The 18,293-nt window shown below is 43.8% G+C and overlaps 1 protein-coding gene across 2 annotated transcripts in view; it reads left to right on the top strand.

Annotated features, from left to right (window-relative positions):
* FOXK1 (forkhead box K1) overlaps positions 1-18,293 on the top strand; it is a 48,186-nt gene that overhangs the window by 27,321 nt on the left and 2,572 nt on the right. The window contains exons 3-8 of one of the 2 annotated variants that reach the window (XM_057416998.1): positions 9,821-9,977; positions 11,182-11,328; positions 13,089-13,282; positions 14,423-14,589; positions 15,281-15,562; positions 17,447-17,671. In XM_057416998.1, coding sequence (XP_057272981.1) covers positions 9,821-9,977; positions 11,182-11,328; positions 13,089-13,282; positions 14,423-14,589; positions 15,281-15,562; positions 17,447-17,671 — 1,172 coding nt within the window. Of the gene's footprint in view, positions 1-9,820; positions 9,978-11,181; positions 11,329-13,088; positions 13,283-14,422; positions 14,590-15,280; positions 15,563-17,443; positions 17,672-18,293 lie in introns of both variants that reach the window. The other variant, XM_057416997.1, reaches the window with a different exon arrangement.

Raw genomic sequence — 18,293 nt, 5'->3', positions numbered from 1 at the left:
GTACATCTGTGTGAGCATCCTGTTTTGTAAATTATCTGATTCATGAACGTGCGGTGGAAATAACCTGACCATTGAGTTACTGCCTGGAATATTTTCTCTTTCTTTCTCAGCAAAGAATTGATGCTATGGAGTTGCAGTTTAATCTCTTTTAACATTAAAGCTGCGGCCTGAAGTATAATATATTTTATAAAGTAAAACAGACTCCTGGTGTATAGGATGATGCATGAGAGGTTTAAAATTTTCAGGCCTTATAAATAGCAAGAGTGTAGCTGGTAACAGTAATAGCCTTTTGGTTTGTTTTCTTGTCTGGCCATCTATAAAAAGATGTAATAAACAGCTTCTGACAGCACTAATTCAGTGAATAGTATTCAAATATATGTGGCTGAAAACGACTTCAGTGTCACAATGAAGCCAGTTTGGGTTTGCATAGATTTGCAGGCGCTTGCTTGTTTGGGTTTTTCCGCCTGTCTTGCAGAGCTGCACAGATGTGCAGTGCAGATATTCTAGAAAGAGGGGGCTGGAGGTAGCTGTGGTTTTAGTCCTCTGTTCAGGCACTGCTTTTAGTTTATATTTAACCTTCTCTTTTTAGATGAAGCTTGTTGCTGGGAGGGGAGGGGGATGGTTTCTTTGCCAACATATGGTAGTTAGTTTCCATTCAGTCATCTTGCGCAAAGCAGCAGTACAGTGTGGTTTCTGTTACTAACACAGGCTGTATCTTTTGACTCTGGCATATGCCTGCAACTGATATTTGACTCCCCGAGAATGTTTCTTTTGCATAAGGAGAAAGTGGAAATAGTAGTGTTGAATTGTGCTCAGCCCCTAACAGAGTGTTTACTAAGAATGATTAATGATTGCATCCGTTTGTCTTGAGCAGAAGCTAATCCAGCCAAGTCTAGAAAACCTCAAAAGACATCTGAGGTTTCACTTGCCAAACCCCTTTCATTTCTGAGTTCCTCTTGCAGAGGAGGGGCTGACACATTTGTAAACATCTCTGCTCGGCCCCTTCAACCATTCCCTCTCCCCCGGCAGGGTCTTGCAGCTCTTACATTCTGTGGGCCAGGCGCTGGGAAGTGATTTGGGTGTTTCTGCCCGAGAAGGAAAACGCTCTCCAGGGAGCACATAGCTGTGCATTCTGGCTTTCAGGGCAGCTCTCTGCCTTCTCGGTGGCTTTGCAGTAGTGGGTGAGGCTGTCACAGTGTCCTCTCCCTTTTCCCAGGGGCAGGGCTGGCTGGGGTTCAGCATGGGACCCATACTCCCATGGCTGGCTCTGGGAGGAGGTTTCAGAGCTGGGCTCTCCTCCCTCTCCCCCTTCTAGTATTTACTTTCCTAATTTGGTCCGTTTGCCTCGCTCCTCCCTGATTGGCCCATGGAAAATTATTGCAGTTTGGAAATCCTGGGCAGGGTGAAATTTCCTTTTTGGAAAGCTGCTCCTGGCCCCTTTTCCTGCCTCCGCCCCACTGCGGGGCAGGGGCTGTACCTGCGCTTCCACCGCCCGCTCCAGCCCTGCCCTCCTGACCCGCAGCCCTGCGCTGCGCTGCCTCCCTGTTTACATTGCAGCTTGCTGCCCTGCGGGGTCCCCCCTGCAAGCTTCTGGGGGATTTTTTTTTCTTCCAGCCTATTTATTTTCCCTCTGCAAAGTGCACGCCTCGAGAGGGAATGAGCTTTAGTTAAACAAAACCAAGCCGGCCACCCTCAGCAGCTTTGCAAAGCGAGATTCCTGCTTACTCCTAGGGAGAAATGCATCCACTGTTTTCTCAGCTAGGTGTTTCCTCTGCAGGAGGGGCCGTTTGGAGATGTGGTTTGAATGCTGTTGTACAGCTTTAAGGGAAAACGTTGGCTGGCAGCGTGCTGTGAGGCTTACACACAGGCATGGCTTATTTCTTCCTGCTTTGAGTTCAGAATTCCTTTTAAGAAAAGACAGGCATGTTCCAAAAAGGAAGAGGCCACTGTGGCTGTAAGAAGTCAGTAGAAGCAGCCTGCCATTTTACACAACATAAGAAAGGGCAGAGTAGCACCAAATCTCAGTAGATTCAAGGCATTGAAAAGCTGAGTGAAAACCACACGTACTGTGGTTAAATTCAGCTCTGCCTGTTGGGACATATAAATGATTCACAGTTTGAGGTGTTAAGGGGACACTCTTCTGATACATGGCTTTAAGGTTGTGCAGCTTGCATTTGGAGGATCCTCTGTGAGTGACACTGGTGACGTGAAGTTCCTCACCTATGCTACAAACACTTCACTTTGCTGGGTTTTGCTGTAGGGCCACAATGCCTACTTGAATGTGACTCCATGTATATGTTGCAATTTAGTCCCCAGAGTAGCTCGTGCTTGGATTATAACGAGATCCGCATAGACAACGTGTGATGCAGGAGACTTTTCCTGGTCTCAAAGTCATGCTGAGTTGGAGTTCAGATTTACAGTGTTTAGTTTGCCTTTTATTATCTTCCAATTGGTGTTAATGACCCTGTAGTAGTAACTTAACTCGGTTTTCCACAAAAGCATCTCTCCAGCACTGCACCTCAGGGTTGGGGTATTTATGAAAATGAAATTATTTCTCTGTGCATGCTTCCCTGTTCTAAATAGCAATTATGTTCTCACTGATCTATATATATTTAAAAAGCTGCAACAAAGAAATACTAAATGCTGCACTATGGAGGTCAGTATCGTTATTCATATTTCACAGCTGCTACTTCTGGCTTATCTCTGCACCAAAATGATTGTGGGCTTGAACACTCTGTCTTGTCCTTGTTTGGTTTTTCACTGTAAGGGCATGGATAGTTAGCTCACATACAGTCTTTATCAATAAAAGAAATAATGGTGGCATGTAGGAGGAAGAGCCCTTAGAGCCCTATGAGAACCAATGCTTGAGAAGTGTCTGGTGAGGTTCTGTGTTAATGCTACACTGGTACATGTTCATGTGTGCCCACAAATTTGTATTTTAACTCTTAGTACTTAATGTACCTGCCCATGTTCCACCATTACTAGAAGGGTCGATATCTAGTTTACAATGAAATTAATGGTATGAATAATGAAAGTTCAGCTGGCATCCTTCTGCTCTTTTGTCTTATAAGCTTGATTAGTAAACCAGAAGATGTGAGCTGAATTGCCATGGTTTCATAAGCTGTACTCTTCAAACTCTTTATTTCATTTTTTTCCTTACTTCCACTAGGCAAAATTAGTTCAGTAATGTATTGCATGCTCTGATAGTGGATTACTTGAGGTAATTGCAGTTATCTTGGCTTAGCCACCAACTTGTTCTGTGGCCTTTAACAGGTCATTTAAATTCATTGACTGATTTTTATGCATCTGTAGTGTAATTACTATTTTCCAAGAGTGTGTAGTAGATAAATTATATATTGGGCTTTTATTCTGTAAAGCATGACAGAAGAGTGTGTGTGAGCCATGTTAGGGTAGATGTGCAAATGCTGCCTCTGTTTTGATTCAGGCTTGGCTTAGGAAAAGGGAGTGCATTTTAATAGGCTCCAGGACAGCCATACAACACTGCTTCAGATCACTTGGGATTTACTCTGGACTTAACCATTTCCTCTGAACGTATGTAGTGGGAAACTGAATGAACCCTGACTTCAGTGGCTGCATTCAGTCACCGGAATAGGATGCATAGGTATCGCCTGCTCTGTTTCATTCAGGCTTTCCTTCTTCCTATAGCACTATTAGCCATTTAACTGCAAAAGCCCGTGAAGAGCTCCAAGGCAGGTTTTTTTACAGGCTCTTTTGCATTGTCTGGGTTATACATTACTTCCTGCATTTGGGCTGAATACACAGCTCGGGTAACTCCCACAGTTGGACAGCCCAGTGATTATTTTTAATCACCCTTGTCTCCAAACCACAAGCCAACTAAGTGTGATGCATATACATCATGTAAGAAAGAGCAGCAACCTGTACCGGGCTTGGGAGTTCCTACGCATGTTTATTTCAGATAATGGACCATGTGCTAGAGGAGATGTGCCAAGCCATGTGCTAGAGAAAGGGTTGCAGATGTCACCAGCTACACAAGCACTTCCCCTGACCACTATAAAATGTTCATTCAGTGCACAGTTGGAGTGAGCTCACTTCCTTTTGAAGAGAGGAACCACTGGAGCACAGACAAGTAACAAGAGATTCAACTTCTGCAGATAGTTAACTTTCCCTGTGGCTTGTTCGACAGCTTTGGGTTTGTTTCAGCTTTAAGCAGGCAGGGTAGTGCTCAGATTTCTCCTTTCACATCAAAATCCAGCTTGGTTTGGCAGTCTCACCACTTGTGATTGTTTCTGAAACCTGTCTGAAGCATGCAACGTGCAAGGACTTGCCTTTCTTTGAGTTACGATTTTGGGGCTAGGCGGGGGAAGGAAAGAGCAGCAGAGAATTCTCACCCGTTATTGCTGATTGGTGTATCGTGGAAATGCTTGTTTTGCAAGCTGAAGTGTTGTACTTTGACCTCATTCTTGCTGATTGCACGTAAAGAGCGTCCCTGTATCTTTTGGTGCCCCTTTTTGCAGGCTTACGAAATGCAATATAGAGGTAGTTTGAGGTTTGCTGTGTTTCTTTAGCCATAGTCTTTCGTGTGCCTGGCAACACGCTTCCAACTTGCATTTGAGGAGGAGGCTGGTGGCTAAGATGTTAAGAAATGGGGATTCTCCCTTTGTACTCCATAGGTGCTTTAAAAAATTGCCTATTCAGACAGAAATCTGTGTATTGGCATTATTGCTGTGCTTGTAACTCCTGCCACTGCTGAGTGTCTTGTACCTGCTTCACAAATGTGCATTTGGGCATTTTTCAAAGGCAGCACCCATGTACATACCAAATCCTAACCCACAGAGTTGAAAAGCTGGATTTTTCCTCTTCAGCAGTGCAGACTGCACATCAGGGGACCAATTTTATATGGGATCCCAGGTTATCTTTCCTTTTCGTCATAAAGAGGATAGGTGTTTTATTCATATACCTGGCTTAAACTAAGCCTTTCTAGCTTGATCCCTACAGATACCTTTCTTTATGGAAAAGAATGAAATTAAGTAATAGAGCAACTTTCTTGCATTCTTCCACTGCCTCTCCTTCTGGGGAAATTGGCACTGGAGTTTGGGAGTGTTTCTGTTCCCAGCATGTTCATAGACTTGTAATATGACCATAAATAAATCATTTAACCACTTGTTGCTTCATTATTTTATATTGGTTTTCCCCCAGTCTGTAAAATGTGGTCTGTATTGAGAGCGTCTGGACGTCTTCACATGTGGATCTCTCTATGTGCTCAGGCAACAGATCCCTCTAGCACAGTATTCTGCGTCAGATAAGTGTCTTTGGGGTAGTATAAGAGCACAGAAAAGACAGAGTAATGGTAACCCATGTGCAGTTTTCCTCCACCATTTTCTTGGATCAAGGACTGCTTCAGAGCAGGGACTTCCTGACCATCTGTTTAATAAAGCCCCTGATGGATTCCTTGTCTTCCTCCTTTCCCCCAGACCTTGTATAATAGCCTTCTGTATTCACATAGCCTTTTAGCATCAGCCCTGTCTTACAGCATGTTATTGCACATGCTGTATGTAACTGCAAGCGTAGAAGCACTTTCTCTTGGTTTGGACATGCTACTTAGCTCCATTTTGTGTTCACCATCTCTTCTATTGGAAGAGGTCAGGAGCTGAACACCCCTTGGCTTTGTTTTTATAGGCTTTGCTACCTTGTGCCTCAGTTTCTGTCTTAAAACTGTTCCTGTATGGAATCTGTTCTGTATCTCTGCTGATCCTAGTGATCCCATCAGTACCTTCCCTGGATCTGCTGTATCCTTTTTTGTTGAAATGAGAAGAGACAAGCAACACAGTGTCCTCGGTATGGACTCACCGTGCACACAGTGCTGCACCCCATTTTTGATTCTTTAGTCGAAGCAAACTTCGGCTGGAATGTCCAAAATCAATGCAGTAAGTTGCACATATTCTTCAGCAGCTGGCATTTAAAGATTTAATTGTTGTTGCTAGCAAGTGCTGTGAACTTAAGAGGCTGGATTCTTGTTGGCAGGAGTTGAAAGTGAATTGTGATGCTACAAAGACCTGTTATGTTCTCACTAGCCAGAAGTTAAACCCTGTGTTTAAAAGGCATTCTGCCCTTTACATGGGTGAATGTATTGCAGACACTGCATTCAGCCCTCATCTTTCTGGCCTTCCAGCTGAAGAAGAGTTAAATATTAAATGGAAAACATGCTGCAAAGGACTGATATGATACTGCACGTGGTTGTAGTCAGCTTCTAAAGCCGAGTCTCAGCGTGGTATTTGGGGAACTGTGGCTCAGTGGCTGGCTGCAGTCAGTGCTTGAAGTTAAGATGCTGAATCCTCAGTGGGTGTCAAAGATCTCTGGAAAATGAGGCATTAACCATGGTGCCCACCGGATTAAGACTCTGGGTAACTGCAGCAGGTTTGCTTACATGCTGTGTGTGTTTTTCAGTGGTATGAAACGCTTGCTTCCTCTCCAAAATGCTTTCTTCCGTGGTAGATGAGCATAACCCAAATTAGCTTGGATTGCTTGTAAGCTAAGATTGCCTGTATGGACATTAAGCGTGGATCACAATCTAAGTTAAGGATGTCTGAGAGCTGGGGAAATTGCAGACCTAGCTATGCTTTTAGGTTATAATATCAAAATGGATCAAGTTATTGCCAAGTATCGGTGCCCTGTTAATGTCCAACAAATCGTAATCGCTGTCCCCACACCATTTTTGGTTTATGGCACAAACAGGTGCTTGCAGGGAAAAGTCTTTTTTGTTCCATAATATTTTTCAAGGGGGTGTGAGTGCATGCAAGCATCCCCAGCCAGCCCCCAGATCTGGGTGGCGAGGAGAATTCCAGGAACTCCAGGAAACTGATGTCACTGCATTGTGTTTGCTTGTTTTCTTTTGACTGCATTAATGTTTAATTTTAACTTAACCCTCAGAGGGGTATTTTTAGTAAAACTGTTTCTTCACTCCTCCTGTCCCCTGTTGGGGACAGCGGGGAGCAGGACAGATTGTGTCCCCTTGGTTTTTTCCAGTATTCAGCTCTTTCTCCCTTCTCTCTGAAGAGCAGCTCTGGTGATTGACTGAGAGCTTGAACACTTAACAGCACGTGTTTACCCTGTTCGTGTTGCTTGTTCTGTGCCTGTGTCTCTTGATTTGATCATTGACCCAGGCTGAAAGGAAGCAGGTCTACCTGGACAAAACTGCTTCCTTCTGCTAAAAGAATAATACCTCTTCCAAATCTTCAGATGCTGCTGTGGGTGTCCCAGGGGATAGCTGCTCCTTTAGGGCACTGTCATGTTCTTCAGTGACTATCTACTGGAAGAGGCTTAAAGTTAACACCACTTCAGGTTGGAGGGGCTTTGCCAGCACTCAGGAGAATCACAGCCCTGCAGGGTAAGGGGTTTTCCCTTTGGTTTTTCTAATTAAATAAAAAGGGCAAGAGATCACAGATCATACTTAAAACTCATTATCAGACTCAGAAGCTGAGATTTGAACACTAAAAGCTGAACTACTTGCTCTGCTGATCTTGAAGAAACAAATCAATTCTTATATCTGAATTGCATGAGGTAATCTTTGAAGCCATGCTAGTTTATTAAAAACCTAAAGAAACACAGGTCTTTGCAGAGCATGGGTTTACTGAAGAGCTTCTCTTCCATATCTTTGACCTGAATTTTGGCTGCTGTCTGTGGTTTGCTGTTCATGTATTTCTGCAGACAAAGAAGAAAATGGGACAACTCCGTTTCATCCGGTTCCATTCCTAGTCCGTGTGTTACAATAAATGCTCGGGTGCCAAACACAAAGATAAAAAGAATGGCTGTGTTGTTGCTTTGTCATTGTTTCATGTATGGAAATGGCTTTCATTTGTAATTATGTACACATTAGAAGAAGTGTGTATGTGGAGAAGCTATTGAAAAGTGACAGCAGAATAATTAAATTCACACTAGCTCCCATGTGAATGCTAAGACATCAAGAGTGTCTTCTGTGGTTTAGCATTAGCCACTTCCAGAGCAGGCTCAGAGCGTGGAATAGCAAACTTTGGTTCATTTTCCTGCATGAACAGGTTTCTGATTTTTGAAAGACATTTTGAAATGCCTTTATCTCTAGCAAAGGGAGATTTATACATATGGGCTCATCAACATCATGTATTGTGCACCCTCCTGCTGCGCTTCTGCATCACCCGTTCGTGCCAAAGACTATTGCTGAAAGGGTTACCAGGTGCTGTGCCCCACTTTGCATATCTCTCTTATAAGGAAAACGGGTTTTCTGTTGCAAGGGTTTGTTGTGGCTGGGTATTTGTGCTGCCTTTTCTTCCTCCTCTGGCCCCCATCCTATAACTCTCTTTTAAAAGAAACCAGTCTGGGTTTTGCTGAGCTCAGCACTGCAGCCATTTGCAGAGACACTGCAAGGAGAAGCAGTATTTCTCAGTTTACAGGCTGGACTGTGGCAAAAACTGGTCATTGCTTACACTGTCAGATTGCTTATGTGCTGAAGGTATTGCCCATTGAACAAATAAGGGCTGTCTCAGAGTTTCCTGTCTGTCTTCATGTGTATGTGTGTGTGGGGAAGCTATTTAGACAGTCCCCTTTTGGAGGAAGGGATCATGTTCCACTTCTTCATGCAGCATTCAGTAGTCTTCTAATGAGTGTCAGTTACTGCATTGATCTGTGTCAGGGTTAGCACTGCTATTGAGTGTTTGACTGATAAGAGGATTGTTTATGCCACTTGTACTGAATCGTGGTTCCCAGCTGTGGGCTTCAGTTTGCATCTTTTCCTGCCATTCGAACTGCTTGTTTTGCTACATAAATCATATGGGTATTGTTTTCCTTTCTTGTTCCTTGTTTCTCTGCTCTTATGTAGAAGACATATGTAATCCTGGGATTTGGCTGTGTGTCATTTGGCTCTGGTGTTTTACCCCTCATTGCTGGACAGCACAGGACAGAGAAAGGGAACATCAGATTCCCAGACTCGTTCCTCTCCTCCCATCCTTTCAACTCTGCAAATGAAGGATGTGTGATCCCTAGACAAGCCCTTCTGATTAGTTCCCATCTTGAAGCTCACTTCTGTGTGCCTGAGTGGTGCTGCAAATTGTAGCCACCTTTCATTTGTTTGTAGCTTTTTATGAGCTCTAGCAGAGCTTTGCTGCTCGGTTGTTGTTCCTGTAATGCCATCTTGTGGTGGCCCTGCCACTTTGAATGGCTTCTCTGTGCTAGCCAGAGCTGGTGAGTGAGCTACCCTCTGCATTGGATGCTATTGGGAGCGTTTGCATTTCCCTTCTTCCAGCTTCATTTGTGTGCTGGTGAACAGTGTGGCACTGATCAGTGTGTGATCTTACGAAGCTCAAGTGCTGTTTTGGACAGTGACCTTCATGACAGGTGCCTGCACTGAATGCTTCAACTACACTAGTGTAAAACAACACAGCCTGTATCTGTTAGGAGGATTGACTAAATATTACCAGTGTTATAAGGAGAGTGGTGTGTTGTTCATTCACAGTTTATAATACCAAGCTCTGTACCCATCCCTGATAGAGTGTATGTTGTTGGAAGTTTCACATAGCTTGAAGTGCTTCTCTAAACACAGAGGAATTGTTTAATACTTTGGGACTCTGCTGTCTTGTGATTGCAGAAAGTGTGTGGTGGGAGGGGTGTCCGGACTTTGTAGGAATTCCAGTTTTATCTCTGCCTTTATTTTCTCAATCTGTCTGGGCTTTGGATAAGCCACAGGGATAAAAATAAGTCTAGTACATATCTGCTTCTCAGTGACGTGGGAGCTTTACTGTACTTCAGAGTAAGAACTATGTGTCTTGTTAATAAATGAAGTAACAACTCTATTTTCTTCTTGTTTCTCCAGTGTTCCCAATTCCTGCCCGGCCAGTCCACGTGGTGCTGGATCCTCAGGATATCGCTTTGTTCACAACATTACCTCAGATCTGCAGCTGGCAGCAGAGTATGCTGCAAAAGCAGCATCGGAACAGCAGGCAGATGCATCTGGCGGGGACAGCCCAAAGGTTCAAAGCAACTTAACTTACCCAGCATTGCTCACGGGGAGGATTATTAAGATCTGGACTTTGTTGCCAGTGGTGGATATAGTTAAAAGGGGTCTAAGGGTGCTGTGTACAGTATCCTCCAGGTTTTTGAGACCATGCCCTCAAACCACTGTCTTAATAGTGGTAGAGGATGAATCTGCTTCCTTAGCTGCCCAAACTGTATGCAAGTCATTGACTAAAATGGTTAAGGAAGAAGAATTTCTTTTTGCTTGTTTGATAAATCAAGAACCCATAAAGAGGTGCAGTAAAATCCAGAGTCTTGGTTTTGCCTTTTAATTAATGGTATTTTGCAAAACACAGTTGGAGGAAGGGGAAGCAGAGGAAGAAACCAGATCTTTGCCATGAGAAATCTGTAGTCTGACTTTAAAACAAACATGCAGGCCTGTCAAGCAAGCATTAAATGAGGAGAGTAACAAATGGAATTTAGATTAAAACATAACTTAGTTATAATGATAAAATTTTATTCTGGTAAGCTGATCTTCAGATCAAAGTTAAAGGTTTAGATCCAAAACCACCTGATTTGGGACTGGGTGGAGGAGCACAATACTGGATGGCTTATTTTGTAGCTTGAATTCTCCCTTGAGACAAGAAGCGCTTTTCTTGATGGAGTAATATGAAGAGCTGGGAATATGAGATCTGGCAAACAAATTACAGTTCTTAGAATGAAACAAATGCTGCTGGAGAGGGGAAGGGACGGGATCTAGTTTCATATCGAGCTTGTTGCTAGGAGGAGAACTGATAGCAGGCTTGCATGAAACCTTCCTAGCAGAGTGTAGTTGTAGCTGGGCAGAATTGAAGGCTTTAGTTTCATTAACACTGAAAGCTGTAAACATACCCTACATGCTCTAACTCTGCTGTCAATTGCATGTCCTGATGCTCTTCCTTGTGCTGCTCTAAGCTGGTGGTAGATTTGGTGAGGAATGGAATCAGATTTAAGATGAGGTTTTGGTGTGTGCTTGTGGGGAGAGGGAAGGAGATACTTTAATTTGGCTCAGTGCTAAATTGGGATTTGGCAGTATTAAACGGGAGTGAGAGGGAAGAGGGTGATGCTGCTCTTAGTTGCCCCAGCTGTTGTCTTAGCATCTGTGAAAATTACAGCCCAGTGTGCTTGTTCAGTTCATGTTATTCTTTGCTAGTGACTAAATCTGTTTGGTTTTCTCCTTAGGATGAGTCCAAGCCACCCTATTCTTATGCTCAGCTAATTGTGCAAGCTATATCTTCAGCACAGGACAGGCAGTTAACACTAAGTGGGATCTATGCCCACATTACCAAGCATTATCCATATTACAGAACGGCTGACAAAGGCTGGCAGGTGAGTTCTTGACACTGACAAGCTTTTAAACTACTTTGACAGGGCTTATCTGCTTTGAAATGCATGTATTAAAGTTTTGGGGCACTGGGAATAGAGCTGCTTTGACTGTTCCCAGAGTGAATTTGTTTAACGTAAGCTAACTAGTTTGTTTGAGGGTGATTAGTATTTTTAAATACTTGCTATGGCAATGTAGTGTGTTACTGTTGGGCTCTTGGGTTCTTGCAACCCTTTTAATGCTCTACTCATGCATCTTTCATTTTTGTATGTTTATTTTCCCACATCCTTGCTAACAGTCACTCCTTTGCCCAGAGACTTGCCTTAATCTTGCTCAATCCTTTACCTGGTCTTTGTTTGGCATGATCTGTCCAGGCAGAAGACGGCCAACCCAAAACTGAGGTCCCAGTTTTTAACCACAGTACCTTAAGTGATCCCAGATGTTTTGTTTTCCCACTGTATCAACTGCATTGTCTAAGTCACAGTTGGCAAGTTTCGAATCTCAGAACGAGAACTGGGGAAACTTTGAGTCTGTGTGTTTCTTGTGGTATTAAAGGAAATCTCACCAGCTTCATAGGAGAGTTTGGAAGTAGTTAACACATGCTAAATCAAGCTTAAGTGTTCGTTTGAGGGCTGCTTTCAAAGTTTTAGAAACCTCAGCTCCACCTGCTTTCAGACTTTTTCTTGGCATCACACCTCTCAGATAGGTGTTGTGATTTGAATATAACACACAAATGCAGCTGGAAAGCTTCTTGCAGCTGGTGATTTCATTGCATTCAGCTGGCAGGAGCAGTATTGCTTGGTGCACTTTGAGTAAAGTTGGAATAAATACATTTTTGCCTCCCTGGCTTTTCCCTGCAGTTCTGATTAATTGTGGAATTCACTTCCTGCCTTAACCTGCTCAGCAGAGTTGTGCTTTACGAACCAGTTACTGGATCCTGCTTCAAAGAGAGCTGCGTTTCAGTGGAGGATGAGTTGCCTTTTCCTCCCCACTACCAATAATGTTGTAAGGCTTCGTTTGTGAAGAGGTTGTCTAAAGCTGCTACAGAAGCTCTTGTTTTGTATTGAAAGTGGAACAGAAATGAGCCTGTGCACACCTGGGCTCACTGAGCCTTTCCACTAGCCCAAAAGACAGTGCTACACCCAGTAAGAGGTGGGCTTTTGCAATTAAAAGCATAAATAGTCTTGTAGGCATCTGGAGAGCTGCACAGTGCCAGACTAGTGCCACACAGATGATGGATTCTTCTCAGACAGGTGTCTGAGGGCATGTTGGCTGGCTTGCATTATGATTACCATGAGATGCAGTGTCCTTTAGGGCATGTTTGGGCACCCTGGTGATCGTTTGGCAGGTAAGCAGCGCAGGCTCAGGCAATATTTTTCTGCTTGCCTAAAATAAAGCCTGTCTTTTGAGAGAGTTCTGATGTGGTTTGCAGTGATTTCCCCCTGCATCAGCAAAAGCTTTGCTTTCATTGCTTTCCACAGAAAAGTCACTGCATTGCCTGGCTCCAGATGTCTTTAAGTGATAGTTAAGTACCAAGCAAACTCGTCAGCATGGTTAGTAGAAACTCTGACATGTTTCCCCAGGTTTTCTCTTGCAGCACTTCTGTGACTCCAGAGCTGTGTGAGTCAAGTGACTTGTATCTGCCTTCACCACTGATTCTGGCAGTGTGGATTTTACTTTTCCAGGCTGTGTGGTGAAGCCCATTCGTCTTTGTTATATACATCCTCTTGTCAAAATAATCATCTCATTCCTCTGCTTCCTGCAGAATTCCATTCGGCACAACCTCTCCTTGAACCGTTACTTTATTAAAGTCCCACGCTCCCAGGAGGAGCCTGGAAAAGGCTCCTTTTGGCGAATTGACCCTGCCTCTGAAGCCAAACTAGTAGAGCAAGCATTTAGAAAACGAAGGCAAAGAGGAGTGTCCTGCTTCCGAACACCTTTTGGGCCTCTCTCCTCCAGGTAACTTGAGTTTCCTCTCATCGCTGTGCCAAACTCATTACAAAGAAAGCAAAACAAAAACCAACATACAGTGAGCAAACTTTGCTGCTGTGTATAGCTGGAGAGCTAATACATTTAGATTGTCCTGAGGCATAATCTGAAAATTGCTCTGACTTCTTAAATGCTTACCAAAAAGGAAGATAAAATAAAATCCAGAAGCAAACTACAAAAGTGCATCAAATAACATATCTGGTTTGGCATCATTTCAAAGAAATTCAGAGCATTTATCACTGGAGTATTTTCAGATGCCAGTCCCTCACTTCAGGAAAGCTGTGTTTAGATGTGGATTAGATCATAGGAGGAATAACTTCTCTGGTATTTGAAACACTTTCCTATAGGGAAAGACCATGTCGATTGTGGTTGTCAGCAGTGAAGCAATGGGGGGGTTCTGTGTAAGCCACTGCAGTGTAACTGCAGAACAGGAGCTGTGTGCAGTGAGAGCTTTCTCTGAGCCCTATAACTGTGAGGATAAGGCTTGCAATTAAACACTAGCTGGAGCAGTTTCATGTAACGTTCTCCCACACCTCTTCTTTTTTTGTCTGGTAAAATGAGGGGGAGGAAGCAGGAGGAGAAGTTTTCAGCTGATCAGTTTCTCTGTCCTTTGTCTTTAAAGAAATGTTCAATTCCTTGTGTGTTTGGTGCCTCTGTGGGACCAGAGGTGGGATGCAGTGGGGAGAAGGGGGAGTAGCCGCTCTGCAAGCATACGTGGGGGCAAGACACTTGCATCCACATTGCATCTTTCTTCCTCTCCCATCACTCTCAAACACTGGCAAAGATGCTTTGAGAACAGCCTGAAACTATAAAACTGATCTGAACATGAGGCATTTACAGCTTCTCTGCCAGCAGTGGGTCTTAAAATGAAATGTTAAGCATACTCTGGGTCCAGTTTCCTTCAGCAAGGAATAGTATGACAGTATTTAGTGCTAGAGCATTACTGTGTACCTTTCAACTCTTCTCAACAAGACTATATATTGGGTAGTGTGGGAGAAAAGCTGTCTTTTCTGATGGAGAATCCTTTCCTGGAGGTAACTCTTGGTCTCTGCTGCTGTCTTCTGGTCAAAATGCATGTACACTTGCCAACACTATGTTTTGGTGTTTCAGGAGTGCTCCTGCCTCCCCTACTCACCCTGGCCTGCTGTCCCCTCACTCTAGTGGCCTACAGACTCCAGAGTGCCTATCACGGGAGGGCTCACCCATTCCACATGATCATGACTTTGGGTCAAAGTTAGCCTCAGTTCCAGAGTATCGGTATTCACAGAGTGCACCTGGTGAGTAGCTCTTGTTTCACAAAGGGTGACTTCAGCTGCACCAAGGGCCATGCTAAGGACACCACCGGAATGCTTCTTACAGTGTGTTAAAGGAGGATCTAGGTCTCTCTTTCCACTTTGTTGTTAGAGACTGATGATGCATGTGCAACTCCAGAGCATTTTTCTTACTGCTCTTTGGATGAGGGGACAAGAGATGAAGGAATGTGTAGAAACACATGGGCTAACCTTGAACTAGACCTGGCAGCAGAGTAGCCATGGCAGTGGTAGCTCACTCATTCATCTACCAGCCTTCTGGATAAGATCAGCTTGGCTATGCAGAGCTCTGTGGTGCTGTGGCCAGAGCCAGGGTAATTTGTTAAGCCCTGGTAAGTATCTGCTTGTCAGCTGTGCTGTGACTGGCCTGATGTTTAGGGTGTTCCTGGTGAAGTTGGAAGGCAAAGCTCATTAAGTAAAGCTACATTTTTTTGTGCCTGTTGTGGCTTTTGCTCACAGATACGTGCTCACATGGCAGGTGGGGGTTTTGTGAGTTAGGAAAGAGAAGATTGAAGGTGGTTATTTTTGAAGCTTTATTTTTCGTTCCCTACTCCTGCCAGTGCTGAAGGATTATTGCAGAGATTAGAAGTGCACAGGTGAAATGAATGGAGGCCTTTTTCTCCTCTCCTACTAATGTATGCTCCTCTGTTCTGTTCAGGATCTCCAGTCAGTGCCCAGCCAGTGATTATGGCTGTTCCTCCCCGACCATCTACTCTGGTGGCAAAGCCAGTCGCGTACATGCCAGCGTCAATAGTGACTTCTCAACAGCCTTCATGTCACGCAATTCACGTCGTGCAGCAAGCTCCCACTGTTACAATGGTCCGAGTTGTGACCTCCTCTGCAAACTCTGCAAATGGATACATCCTCACAAACCAGGGCACAGCAGGAGGAGCTCATGAAGCAGCAGGAACAGTGTTGGACTTAGCTGGTGACCACCGAGGTAGCTTTTCACCTGCTTTACTACTCTGCTAAGTCTCGAGCAGGCTTGTGGGGGGGTTGTCAGACACTGTTTTCACTGGCTGGGTGCTTAGCCCTCAATCAAAGATGTTTCTCTTAAGCTAAAACTTAAACCAAGTAATAGCTTGTCCATTTGATGTCTTCAGGAACAAGCAGGGTGACTGCGCTCACTTATCTCCTGTGGGGAGCAAATTTAAGAGACTTTGGAGGCTGAAAAAACATGCAGTGCTTTAAATATTTACATTATCCCCGGTATCAGTACTATGCTTGTGTATTGGTCAGCTGGATGTGCTATGGAAATGGGTGCATTTTGTAGCCAAAAAAAGATGGCCTAGGAAAGGCTGAAGGTCTCTGCTTCAGATGGCCTTGTGAATAAATGATTGAGCCTTTCTTTTCTGCAGGCCTGGATTCCTAGAGGAAAGCATGTGCTTCTGGAAGTGCAGGCAGTACCCCCTTAAAGCAGTCTTCAAAAACCAGTTACAACAAAGGCCTCCTTTTTTTTCCTAAGCTGGAAATTTCCAGCCTTGGGGGTTTTAGTGAGTTAAATGTTCTCCTGCTGTGATGTAGACAACACCTTGTCTGCTCACCATTTCGCAAGTGCTTAGTGCTACAAGGTGTGTGGTGTACCAGCAGCAAGACTGGTTACTCTGATTGCTTTTATGTGGGTAGTGGGGCAATGACTCTTCTCTAAGGGAAAGAGAGAAATGACTAAGACTTTCCCCTGCTGCAGTAGCAGGACCACTGGCATTTTTAGTTCATCATGCTTGAGTTTCACTTGCATTCTCTAGAAATTCCTGTCTGGATCCTATACATGTTCCTGAAGTACTAGCAGTTGCAGCTGCTTGTCACCTGCTCCATTCTTTCATTCACTAATTCTTGGTGTCATTTGCTCTTTTCCTACTTGTCCCTTTCTTATTCCTACTCGTGTCCTTTTCTAGTCTCTACCTTCCCTTTGTCTTTGCTAGTTGCTCCATTTTCCAGCCTTATATCTCTGCTTTCCTTGCCTTTTCTTTCCCTGCTTCCCATCAGTTTGGGAAGCTCAGTGCTTATGTGCCATATAATTCCACTCTTCTTACAAGTCTACTAATATTAAAATGGGAGAAGTCTTTCTCTTCCTACAGGACTAATGAGTTTGTGCTTCCTGCTTTCTCTGCTTTGAGACCCTAAAACCTTGAAGAAGAGTGGCTTTCCTTTCCTGCATGCCCTGCAGGAGGCTGTCCTCTATGTGTTACATACCTGCTGAATTGACCCCTTACTTGTGTTGGGAAGTGAGATAAGTGGTTGAGTGCTCTGAAACAGTTATTTCTGTCCATGAACTCATTCCTCCTTTTTCTTACTATTTTTTACTTCTTTCTGGTTTCTTCCTATACTTCCATAGCTGGCAAAAGCTTGCAATTATGGAAAGACCTCCTTGTAAATCAACCTATGTGCACACCTGACAGCAAGCTGTTGCAGACTTCTAGCTCCAGGCATTCTTTAAGGACTTAATGCCCTCTCCTGCTGTGTAGTATTGAAAGTCAGGCCAATTTGCCTGTAATTACAAAGTAAGCTGAGATTTGCAGTGATCACAGCCATAATGTGCCAGTAAGGGAGATGGTGCCTTTTTAGGACAAAGGGTCAAGTTTATTATCTTGATTTTATTTTCTTTGGCCAAGCGGCTTATGCTATAAGAAAAATGATCTTAATATTTATAGGGTATATGTACAATAGAGAATATTTTAGTGTTTTCCCCGACCTTCTGTGGTGCTGAGGTATTTTCACATTTGTAAGCCTGGGGTATATATCACTGCTAAACTGTTTATGAGAGTAAAGCCTGCTCCTGAGGCAGGGTAGTAAATGATGGTTGTCTCTTTTTACTCTCAAGCAGGCATGGATGAAAAGCCAACGATCGCATTTGCCACGATACCTACAGCCAGCCGTGTTATTCAGACAGTTGCCAGTCAGATGGCACAGGGTGTTCCAGGACAGACAGTCACAATCCTTCAGCAGGCAGCTCCAGTGACCATTGGACAGCATCAGCTCCCCGTGAGGGCAGTCACTCAGAATGGGAAACATGCCGTCCCCACCAACAGCATCACTGGCAGTGCTTATGGTAGGCTCTGTTTCCATCACTTTGTGGTGTTTGATTTCCTTCTGAGCTTAGCAGTTAGGTTGTAAAGCTCTAAGGGTTTCTCTTCTTAGTACATATCAAGTTGTTCCATGTGTCCAAGTTGTCCACTTTCAAAGGTATTCCAATTCTTCAACTCCTGTGGCTGTGAATATCAGTCATGGATATACTTCTGTCCACTTCTGTTCCCTTCCCTCAGTTGCTATCTAGCACTGGTTCTGAAAAGTCCTGTCTTTCCTTTATCTTTGGCTATATATTTATTACTGCTTCACATTTTGAGGGTTACTTGTTGAAAGTGTTAGTGAGTCTTGTATATAGCCTGTTTTCATTTGTTTTCTTCTGACCAAGAGCCTTTGCTTCAAGCATCTTGTGAAATGATTCCATAGAGTACTAAGAAAATAACTTACTTTCTCATCTTAAGGTCATAGAGCCTGAGAGTAACAGGATCTGTTTCAGGATTTTTTAATATACAGGATGTGTTCTAGTCATTTGTCAAGTCTGATTTTTAAAATCCCATGCTAGCTTTGTCTTGGCAGCCTCTTTTTATTACTTGCTCAGTGTCTCAGATTTTGGTCAGTTAAGGATGATGATGGGGGATGGTATATCC

The sequence above is a fragment of the Pezoporus wallicus genome, unplaced genomic scaffold (genome assembly GCF_028554395.1).
Source record: "Pezoporus wallicus isolate ANWC-B61680 ecotype Strahan unplaced genomic scaffold, APGP_CSIRO_Pwel_v1 scaffold_7392, whole genome shotgun sequence".
Taxonomy (NCBI): Eukaryota; Metazoa; Chordata; class Aves; order Psittaciformes; family Psittacidae; genus Pezoporus; species Pezoporus wallicus.
This window is presented reverse-complemented; position numbering and strand designations above follow the sequence as displayed.